Source organism: Heptranchias perlo, chromosome 19, assembly GCF_035084215.1.
Source record: "Heptranchias perlo isolate sHepPer1 chromosome 19, sHepPer1.hap1, whole genome shotgun sequence".
NCBI lineage: Eukaryota > Metazoa > Chordata > Chondrichthyes > Hexanchiformes > Hexanchidae > Heptranchias > Heptranchias perlo.
This window is the reverse complement of record NC_090343.1, coordinates 31939744-31951902: the sequence shown is the minus strand read 5'-3', so window position 1 is coordinate 31951902 and position 12159 is coordinate 31939744. Positions and strand designations below refer to the sequence as shown.

General features: G+C 45.7%; 1 protein-coding gene across 1 annotated transcript in view; it reads left to right on the top strand.

Annotated features, from left to right (window-relative positions):
* Window positions 1-1035: 1035 nt before the first annotated feature.
* Window positions 1036-12159, top strand: part of ripor3 (RIPOR family member 3) — a gene marked incomplete at its 5' end in the record, with an annotated part of 118023 nt that continues 106899 nt past the window's right edge. Inside the window, one exon of the mRNA XM_068000684.1 lies at window positions 1036-1132. Within this exon, the coding sequence (XP_067856785.1) occupies window positions 1036-1132 (97 nt within the window). The remainder of the gene's footprint in view (window positions 1133-12159) is intronic.

The following is a 12159-nucleotide window of genomic DNA, read 5'->3' as shown; positions in this document are numbered from 1 at the left end:
CAGCAATCTAGATCAAATGATTTACTGGCCTCCAGAAATGTGAGGATTCAAAGACCCTTTGACCGACCAACTGACTTTTAAACTTATTGTGATTTTATAAAAAATGTGGATCCTAAATTAAATTTATTTCATTTTTGTGACAAAACATAAATAGTGGACATCATATGCCTTGCATTTAATGATGTGTATAAACTAACATAAATAGATACAAATTATTACCAGAGCTACACTGAAGAAATGACAATCCTAGTATCACTTCAGTACATACCTAGGATTTCATTATACTACATGTGCCAGTCCATGTTGAGAAAACTTGGTGTCTGCAGTCCCCAATTGTCAGCTCTGTCATGGAAAGTGGAGTTGGTTAAATGTTAATAGCAGACAGCTGATGAGACAATTGGCACTTTGTTAACATTAAAAAATTAAAATTGCAGTTTAAAAAGATCCCAGGAAATCCAAACAGGAAGATTTTAAAATTTGTTTCACATCGTTTGTAGTTGTACTACAATTGGTGCCAAAGAGATGGTGGTCTCATTCTAGTTACCTGAATAGGATTTGAGTAATTTCACACCCAAATTACATTACAGTTTGCATGGATATAAAACCGAAACCACTTCTCATCAATACAAAGTGTGTATTTTAACATACCCGATACAATCTCTGTATTAGATGTTCATCTAAAGTTTAGGATTTATCAGCAGCAGAGTCAACAGAAAAGTGAAAAAAAGAAAAATGTAGCTAATTGTCAGGGCTGTAATCCCATCACATATTTGTCAAGATTTCATATTTATGAAACAGTTTCTACAAGCTATCTTACATTGGAATGCAATGTTCCTAGCAAACATCATCAATGGCACACTGCCAGTTGGAGTAATTTACCATTGGGAATTGAAAAGTTAACAGTTTGTGTTAAACTTCATCGTAAGTAACTCTCACAGAGGATCTCAGGGTTCATAGGCAAAGAGTTTACAGCAGTCCAGGAAAAAAGACGACAGAGACTAGTCAAGTCAGGAAATGCTGAAGTAATTAAATCAATGTGACCAACTGGATCAAAACAATAGGCAATTTATAAATTCTGAAGAGTCAACTAAATCTTCAGATATCAACTGCTCGAGTTTTGGTATTTCTTCTGGTAAGACAGTATGATTTCTGTTTACTTATATATGGTGGATCTTGATCTGAATGAATGTGTTTCAAAACTTGGAATGTTTGAAGAATTCTTGCTATGTGTAACGACGTGACTCTAATTGAGCAGAATCTGATGTTCCATTATATTCTACCAGCCAAGAGGCAGATAGAATGCTTGATATCTTTGATAGAAACCAGTGGCATTATGGTGTTCTACTGCTACACTAAAGCACCTACAGCTGTGTGCAGCTCTCTGTTTAAATGAGCAAATGGCAATGAGTAATTACACTTTTCCTCTTTCTGTTTTGAGTACAAGCCCAGTTTTCAGTGAAACGGGAAGATTTGCATTTGTTGCAAATCTGCAATTTGTGTCACACTATGTGGTTGTATAAACAATATGGCATTATTTATTCTGGTTGATTTGTGGAGTGTAAACTCTCACCTCTTGAACTCCAGATTGGTCTAGATTGCAAAACACAGGATTTGTGTCAGAGTGGTACAAATGGGCGATATCAATTTCCTGCCACTTGTTTGACCAAAACATTTCACCATGTGCATCAACAACAACAACAACTTGCATTTATATAGCACCTTTAACATAGGAAAACGTCCCAAGACGCTTCACAGGAGCATTATAGAATCATAGAATGGTTATAGCACAGAAGGTGGCCATTCGGTCTGTTGAGCCTGTGCCGGCTGTCTGCAAGAGCAATCCAGCTAGTCCCGCTCCCTCGCCCTTTCCCCAAAGTCCTGCAAATCTTTTCCCTTCATGTACTTATCCAATCCCTTCTGAAAGCCATGATTGAATCTGCCTCCACCACCCTTTCAGGCAGTGCATTCGAGATCATACCCACTCGCTACGTAAAAAAGTTTTTCCTCTTGTTGCCTTTGGTTCTTTTGCCAATCACCTTAAATCTGTGTCCCCTGGTTCTCGACCCTTCTGCCAATTGGAACAGTTTCTCTCTATCTACTCTGTCACGACCCTTCGTGATTTTGAATACCTCTATCAAATCTCCTCTCAACCTTCTCTGCTCTAAGGAGAACAACTCCAGCTTCTCCAGTCTATCCACCTAACTGAAGTCCTTCAACTCTGGAATCATTCTAGTAAATCTTTCCTGCACCTTCTCTAAGGCCTTCACACTAGGCCTAAAGTGTGGTGCCCAGAATGGAACACAATACTCCAGTTGTGGCTGAACCAGTGTTTTATAAAAGTTCATCATTACTTCCTTGCTTTTGTACTCTATGCCTCTATTTATAAAGCCCAAGATCCCATATCCTTTTTTAACCGCTTTCTCAATCTGCCCCACCGCCTTCAATGATTTGTGCACATATACCCCCAGGTCTCTCTGTTCCTGCACCACCTTTAGAATTGTACCCTTTAGTTTATATTGCCTCTCCTCGTTCTTCCTACCAAAATGTATCACTTCGCACTTCTCTGCATTAAATTTCATCTGCCACATGTCCACCCATGCCACCAGCCTGTCTATATCCTCTTGAAGTCTATCACGATCCTCCTCACTGCTCACTACACTTCCAAGTTTTGTGTCATCTGCATATTTTGAAATTGTGCCCTGTACACCCAAGTTCAAGTCATTAATATATATCAAGAAAAGCAGTGGTCCTAGTATCAACCCCTGGGGAACACTACTGTATACCTTCCTTCAGTCTGAAAAACAACCGTTCACCACGACTCTCTGTTTCCTGTCACTTAGCCAATTTTGTATCCATGCTGCCACTGCAGCTTTTATTCCATGTGATTCGACTTTGCTGACAAGCCTATTATGTGGCACTTTATCAAACGCCTTTTGAAAGTCCATATACACCACATCAACCGCATTGCCTTCATCAACCCTCTCTGTTACCTCATCAAAAAACTCAATCAAGTTAGTTAAACACAATTTGCCTTTAACAAATCCATGCTGGCTTTCCTTAATTAATCCACACTTGTCCAAGTGACTGTTAATTTTGTCCCGGATTATCGTTTCTAAAAGTTTCCCCACCACCTTTTTTGAACAAGGGTGTAACATTTGCAATTCTCCAGTCCTGTGGCACCACCCCTGTACCTAAAGATGATTGGAAGATTATGGCCAGTACCTCTGCAATTTCCACCCTTACTTCCCTCAGCAACCCAGAATCCAGACCTGGTGACTTATCTATTTTAAGTACAGCTAGCCTTTCTAGTACTTCCTTTTTATCAATTTTTAGCCCATCCAGTATCTCAACTACCTCCTTTTTTACTGTGACTTTGGCAGTATCTTATTCCTTGGTAAAGACAGATACAAAGTACTCATTTAGTACCTCAGCCATGCCCTCTGCCTCCATGCGTGGGTTTCCTTTTTGGTCCCTAATCTGTCCCACCCCTCCTCTTACTACCCATTTACATGCCTAGAGAAGACTTTTGGATTCCCTTTTATGTTAGTTGCCAGTCTATTCTCATACTCTCTCTTTGCTCCTCTTATTTCTTTTTTCACTTTCCCTTTGAACTTTCTATATTCAGCCTGGTTCTCACTTGTATTATCAACCTGACATCTGTCATACACCCCCTTTTTCTGCTTCACCTTACTCTCTATCTCTTTCATCATCCAGGGGGCTCTGACTTTGGTTGCCCTACCTAGCCCCTTTGTGGGAATGCACCTAGACTGCACCCGAACCACCTCCTCTTTAAAGGCTGCCCATTGTTCGATTACAGTTTTGCCAGCCAATCTTTGATTCCAATTTACCCAGGCCAGATCTGTTCTCAACCTACTGAAATTGGCCCCCCTCCAATTAAGTATTTTTACTCTAGAGTGCTTCTTGTCCTTTTCCATAGCTAATCTAAACTTTATGATACTATGACCACTGTTCCCTAAATCGTCCCCTCCTGACATTTCTTCCACTTGACCCACCTCATTCCCCAGAACCAGATCCAGCAATGCCTCCTTCCTCATTGGGCCGGAAATGTACTGATCAGGAAAGTTTTCCTGAACACACTTCAGATATTCTTCCCCTTCTCTGCCCTTTACACTATTGTTATCCCAGTCTACATTGGGATAATTGAGGTGCCCCATTATCACTACTCTATGGCTCGTGCACCTCTCTATAATTTCCCTGCAAATTTGCTCCTCTATATCCTTCCCACTAGTTGGTGGCCTACAGAATACACCCAGTAGTGTAATGGCACCTCTATTGTTTCTTAACTCTAACCAAATAGATTCTGACCTTGACCCCTCCAGGACATCCTCTCTCTCCAGCACTGCAATATTCTCCTTAATCAATACTGCCACCGCCCCCCCCCCCCCACCCCCATCCTTTCCTTCCTTCCCTATCTTTCCTGAACACCTTGTATCCAGGAATATTTAGTACCCAAGCAAAATTTGACACCAAGCCACATAAGGAGATATTAGGACAAGTGACCAAAAGCTTGCTCAAAGAGGTAGGTTTTAAGGAGCATCTTAAAGGAGGAGAGAGAGGCAGAGGCAGAGAGGTTTAGGGAGGGAATTCCAGAGCTCAGGGCCTAGACAACTGAGGAGACAATTGCCAATGATGGCCAATCGGTATTTGAGAAGCGCACAGCTAAGAAGACTGCATTCTGTCGGAAGTACAGTTTGCAGAGAACGCAGACTAACAGGACTGGCTTTCATCAGCGATGTGCTGTTATGCCCTTACAACAACAACCCTTGCCACAGCCTATTGGCTTGGATACAAAAAGCTGACTCTGAAGGTGGTCTGCAGTTCTCTTGCAGACCACCTTCAGACTTGTCCCACATTCAGGATTCCTCAGAAACAGGCTATATTTAGTACAAATCAAATCCAGAATTTTATCATTTCAAGACCAGAACAGAATTATGTACAGAAGGAATGTTATTTATTGAACTGTTTTTGTGCAGATTCCACAAAGTTTGGTAATTCTATGGTAAACTTTTTTCTCTTAAAACTTTATTCTTCGAATCATTTTTTCCCTCCATTATGATCTTCTAGGGTCATGTATGCAAGGTTATGGTTAATAGAAAAGGTTGGTGTATTTTGGATATCTCCACAGCATAGAAAATGCTGAATTGCAATCAACAGGGAAACACTTGCTCACTTCTCCCCCTGTGGTCTCATCCTGTGGTCAGGTACCTTTGCTCCATATTGCCTTTGAACAAGTGCAGTTATATTGTCACTTTTGCATCACTGCCAAGCGGGATTGGTGTGATGAGACCTCCTGTAAGTGGCGGTCTTACAAGGTTTGGGTTCTCACACTGCATGGATACCCTGGGGACTAACATGGTTTAAATTGTGTGAGTAAGACAAAGGACACAGGTTCAAACCAGTAAAAGGCAAATTTAGGACCGATTGCAGGAAGATCTTCTTTGCACAGAGTGATCAATACATGGAATGGACTTCCAGATCGGATAGTGGAGGTGAAACCCATAGAATCATTTACGAACAGATTGGATGCTGCAGTAGAGGTGAGGGGGAGGGGAGGTGTTCAGGTACTTCTCACTGGATGAATTAAGATGGGCCATATGGCTTCCCTCATCCGTAATTACCTTGTGATCTTGCGATTCCCCCTTGATGACTTTATAAACTTAAGAGTTGTTTTAAGTGTTTTGATAAAGCGGGCAGTCCTACTTGTGCTATCAAAACATTTAAAATGTAACGGGTAGGAGCAGAGCTCTGCTCAAGCATGTGCGGAGATCCCTCCTGGCCATGAGAATTCAATTCAGAGCCAGTCAATATAAACAAGGTAGAGCCCAGGGGAACCGATTCTGTAGCTACCATCCTGAGACCTCGGGCATGATTTTTACCTGGAGCCGGGAACTCAGCGGATGGGTAGATAATGGTGTGGGAAACCTGGAAGAAAAGTGAGCACGTTGGAATCTGCGATTGCAACTAAATTGAAGGCACTTAATTTTACTTCCGGGTTTCCCAACTCCAAGCTGCGCAGCGGGCATACTGCGCAACCGCATGATGTGATCTGAAGTCCACTATTTAAAGGGACAATGCAAAAATGGATTTTGGAGGAGAAAGCAGGAAGTGAAACTATGGATTCAAAGAGAGCAAAGGCAGCACCCAGATTCACAGATGATTCACTTGAAGTACTGCAGAATGCAGTGAGAACCAGGAGGGAGGTCGTCTACCCAAGTGATCGGAGGAAGCAACCTGGTTCAGCCACCAAGAAAGTGTGGCTGGAGGTGGCAGAAGAGGTCAGCAGCAGGAGCCTTGTGCCCAGGTATTGGCTGCAGTGTAAGAAGCATTTTAATGACCTAATCAGGTCAGGAAAAGTTAGTACATTTGCTGATACACCCACATCCTGTGTTGTGCAACACCCACCTCCCTCACTCTGTGTTGGCAGGCCTACTCCACTTCAGTTTCAGTATCAACCATCCTTCGCTTTCTATGCACTTCCTCACCTTTCCATTTGTGCACCCACCACCGTCTCTGACCCCAGTTCTGATGCAATGTGATGCATCTGTTTGATAGTCACCCTCTGATGCATCTGTTCATTGTCAGCCTCACCCAAAAGCAATGCATCCATCGGGTGAACACGTCACTTTCAGTCACTCACAGGTCTGTTCTTTCTCCCTTTGTAGGAGAAGAGAGTGCAAAATACAAGGGAGAGAACGAGAACCGGAGGTGGACCATTACAAATAGTCCAGCTCACAAATATGGAGGAAGGGCCATGGAGATAAGTCACACATTGCATGCCTATGCGTCAGAGATAGAGAGACTGGCAACCCGCAAATTGCTGGTGACAGAACTTTAACATCTTTCACACACATGATGAATTGATTTTATCAATGATTGAACTGTTCCAGACCTCAGTATGGTCATTGGAAAGACTGTCACTTTTCTGATGAATAACTAATAACGGTTTCTGTTGTCTTCCAGGACCTTCACGTCTTCAAGAGGAAAGTGCTGAAATGGAAGAAAGCGATTCCTCAGAGGATCTCATTCCTTCTGAGGGGCACCACCATATGACATAGAGCCATTCACCAGCACAAATATTCGCACTTTGGTGGATCCTGTTAGACAGTTAGTTGGGTTGTCACCTGGTAATTCACCACTCCCAAGTGAGCACGAGCAGACACTGGTGGCAGGGACAGCAGTGGAGAGTCCGCGCGAGGGTGCACTCCTCTCCAAGCTCTGCTCGGCTGGAGACAGATGCTGAACCCGGGGGACCATTGTTGAGAATGAGAATGATCAAAGTACAGCTGCACTTTTGCGAGGTAATGGAAAAGGTGCCACGCACACTCTCCACAATAGTGGAGAGGATGGAGGACAGCATGCCAGGAGCAGCACCAGGCATACCTAAAAATGAGGTGCCAACCTGGTGAAGCTACAACACAGGACTACATGCATGCTAAACAGTGGAAGCAACATGCTATAGACAGAGCTAAGCGTTTCCACAACCAATGGATCAGATCAAAGCTCTGCAGTTCTGCCACATCTAGTCGCAAATGGTGGTGGACAATTAAACAACTAATGGGAGGAGGAGGCTCCGTGAACATCCCCATCCTCAATGATGGTGGAGTCCAGCACATGAGTGCAAAAGACAAGGCTGAAGCATTTGCAACCATCTTCAGCCAGAAGTGCCGAGTGGATGATTCATCTCGGCCTCTTCCCGATACCCCCGCCATCACAGAAGCCAGTCTTCAGCCAACTCCACGTGATATCAAGAAATGGCTGAGCGCACTGGATACAGCAAAGGCTATGGGCCCCGACAACATCCCGGCTGTAGTGCTGAAGACTTGTGCTCCAGAACTAGCTGCGCCTCTAGCCAAGCTGTTCCAGTACAGCTACAGCACTGGCATCTACCAGACACTGTGGAAAATTGCCCAGGTATGTCCTGTCCACAAAAAGCAGGACAAATCCAATCTGGCCAATTACCGCCCCATCAGTCTACTCTCAAATCATCAGCAAAGTGATGGAAGGTGTCGTTGACAGTGCTATCAAGTGGCACTGACTCACCAGTACCCTACTCACCGATGCTCAGTTTGGGTTCCGCTAGGACCACTCGGCTCCAGACCTCATTACAGCCTTGGTTTAAACATGGACAAAAGAGCTGAATTCCAGAGGTGAGGTGAGAGTGACTGACCTTGACATCAAGGCAGCAGTTGACTGAGTGTGGCACCAAGGAGCCCTAGTAAAATTGAAGTCAATGGGAATCAGGGGAAAAACTCTCCAGTGGCTGGAGTCATACCTAGCACAAAGGAAGATGGTAGTGGTTGTTGGAGGCCAATCATCTCAGCCCCAGGACAGTGTTGCTGGAGTTCGTCAGGCCATTGCCTAGGCCCGACCATCTTCAGCTGCTTCATCAATGACCTTTCCTGCATTATAAGGTCAGAAATGGGGATGTTCGCTGATGATTGCACCGTTCCATTCGCAATCCCTCAAATAATGAAGCAGTCCGTGCCCACATGCAGCAAGACCTGGACAACATCCAGGCTTGGGCTCATAAGTGGCAAGTAACATTCGCGCCAGTCAAGTGCCAGGCAATGACCATCTCCAATATGAGAGAGTCTAACCACTCCCCCTTGACATTTAATGGCATTACCATTGCCGAATCCCTCACCATCAATATCCTGGGGGTCACCATTGACCAGAAACCTAACTGGACCAGCCACATAAATACTGTGGCTACAAGAACAGGTCAGAGGCTGGGTATTTTGTGGCGAGTGCCTCACCTCCTGACTCCCCAAAGCCTTTCCACCATCTACAAGGCACAAGTCAGGAGTGTGATGGAATACTCTCCGCTTGCCTGAATGAGTGCAGCTCCAACAACACTCAAGAAGCTCGACACCATCCAGGACAAAGCAGCCCGCTTGATTGGCACCCCATCCAGCACTCTATACATTCACTCCCTTCACCACCGGCGCACCGTGACTGCAGTGTGTACCATATACAAAATGCACTGCAGCAACTCGCCAAGGCTTCTTCGACAGCACCTCCCAAATCCTCGACCTCTACCATCTAGAAGGACAAAGGCATCAGGCACTTGGGAACACCACCACCTGCACGTTCCCCTCCAAGTTACTCACCATCCTGACTTGGAAATATTTCACCGTTCCGTCGTCATCGCTGGGTCAAAATCCTGGAACTCCCTTCCTAACAGCACTGTGGGAGAACCTTCACCACATGGACTGCAGCGATTCAAGAAGGCGGCTCACCACCACCTTCTCACAGGCAATAAAGGATGGGTAATAAATGCTGGCCTTGCCATTGATGCCCACATCCCAGGAACGAATAAAAAAAAAGTCCATCTCCATTGCTGGTAGCTTGTTGGCGCAATGTAAGTGCCAGAATGTCTGTGATGGAGAGTGATAGCCTCCTTTGAGCTTCAAGAACGGATCTCAAATGAGTTAAGCAGGCCATGTCAATGGCCGTGCATACTCTGGATGCCAACATGTCTGCCACCTTAAATAAGCTGACAAATACCTTATCTGTGGCCTTACAATGCCGCACATCTGCTCACCAACTTGCTGTCCAGCAGAGTGGTGGGTGTGATGTTGCGCTGGCCCAGGAGAGGGATGATGGTGAAAGGAGACATGGAAATGGGGACTCCACTCAAAGTGCTCCCATGTCTCACCCATTGCCCCCCCTCAACCAGTACCCTCAATGCTGCCTCCCTCTCCCAACGTCCCAGTCTGCCCCTGTACAGGTGCAGGTGGAGCAATCTTTGTTGGGGCCCTCATGAGCTCAGAGGTCATAGGCCAAAAGCATCTCAGCAGTCAGGGCAGGGATCTGAGCAGCCTGCCACTACCTCTGCTGAAACTACAGGGGATGCACCACGTAGAAGCATGAAGAAAAGAAAGGCTAAGCAATTGTAATTCACCGAAGGTATGCACAAGGGTGTGTGTCTTCTTGTTCATTTATATATTTTGTTTGTTATCATAGAATCATAGAATGCTTACAGCACAGAAGGAGGCGATTCGGCCCTTTGAGCCCATGCCGGCTCTTGTAAGAGATATCCAGTTAGTCACATATATTTCCAAGTCAGGGGTGTGACGGAATACTCTCCACTTGCCTGGATGAGTGCAGTTCCAACAGCATTCAAGAAGCTCGACACCATCCAGGATAAAGCAGCCCGCTTGATTGGCACCCCATCCACCATCCTAAACATTCACTCCCTCCACCACTGGCGCACCGTGGCTGCAGCGTGTACCACCTACAAGATGCACTGCCGAAACTCACCAAGGCTTCTTCAACAGCACCTCCCAAACCCGCGACCTGTACCACCCAGAAGGACAAGGGCAGCAGGCACATGGGAACACCACCACCTGCAAATTGCCCTCCAAGTCACACAGCATCCTGATTTGGAAATATATCACCGTTCCTTCATCGTCGCTGGGTCAAAATCCTGGAACTCCCTACCTATGGCACTGTGGGAGAACCTTCACCACACAGACTGCAGCGGTTCAAAAGGCAGCTCACCACCACCTTCTCAAGGGCAATTAGGGATGGGCAATAAATGCTGACCTTGCCAGCGATGCCCTCCTTATTTACCATGCTTCATGCGTTTATACACATGCACTCTAAACCTATCTTAGACCTTCTCGTATTCTCTCTTAGTCTGATCCCACCTAATAGTGTCCTATTTCTTACTCTATTGCTAGCTGTCTCTCCCAATCCTTTGTGCACCTTATTTCTCATTTCTAATGCTACATCCTAGTGCCCGTTCCCCAGCCAAATTAGTTTAAACCCACAGCACTAGTGAACCTCCCCGCGAGATCATTGGTCCCAGCTCAGTTGAGCCGCAACCCATCCGTCTTGAACAGGTCCCTCCTGCCCCAGGAATCTGAAGCCCTCCCTCTTGCACCCTTTCTGTAGCCACGCATTAACCTGCCTTATCTTCCTATTTCTGTTCTCACCAGTGCGTGGCACTGCGAGTAATCCAGAGATTACTACCTTTGAGGTCCTGCTTTTTAACTTCCTCCCTAGCTCCTGGAACTCTGACCGCAGGACCTCATCCCTTTTCTTTCCTTTGTTGTTGGTACCCACGTGGAGTACCACTTCTGGCTGTTCCCCTTCCCCCCGCAGAATGATCTGCACCCTCTCCGTGATGTCCTTTATCCTGGCACCAGGGAGGCAGCATACCATCCGGGACTCACGTCGATGGTTATAGGAACTGTCTGGCTCCCTGACTATTGAATAAGCTATGACTACTGCATTTCTACACTTCACTGTGCCCCCCTATGCAGTTCTTTGCCCCATGGTGCCATGCTTAGGACTGCACTCCTTTGAGGTGTTGTCACCCTCACTGGTATTCAGTGCTGAATACCAGTTTGAGAGTGTCACACACCCTGAAGATTCCTGCACTGCCTGCCTCTTCCTACCCTTTCAGATGGTCACCCACTTGCTATCCTGAACTCTCTGTGGCTGCGGGGTGACCACCTCCTGGAATGTTCGATCCAGAAACCTTCAGCCTCCCTTATTACCCTGCAGTGAGTCCAGCCGCACCTCAAGTTCAGAAACTCTCAGCTTGAGCAACTGGAAGCGTTTCCTGCACATGTGGCCCTCCAGGACATATGAAGCATCCTGAAGTTCCCACATGGCACAGGAATTGCAGGCAATGGGTCTCAGCTGCCCGTCCATTATATTTAGAAACCTTTTTGTTCTAAACTCCCTTTAGGTACTCGATTATTATTAATTTATTTACTGTTTACTTACCCCGATTAACCTACCCTTTTATTTCGGGTCTCTCAGAGCTCCTCCTTTCTGTTCACTGTGCTGTCACTCTCTCTGTTCTTAGTGAATGGTGCTCCTCCCCTGAATCTCAACACCGTTTTTCTTGACTCTGGTCCGTTATCACCACTGCCACATCTTGGCCATTATTGCGTCGCATGTGTGAAATCGCCATTTCATTTGCTTCAGCCTGAATGCCAAGACATGACGACACCCATTGGGCGGGTGTGCATTGGGTGTATGCGTGGTTGAAGGACTGTTTTGTGCAAAGAAGGGGTGGGGGTGTGGGGGGGGTTGGTGGTGATGATTGTTCCAGGCGGCCTGAGTAACTCGAAGTCTTTAATTTGCACATTTTATTATGAGAACCTGTTAGAGATGAGGGAA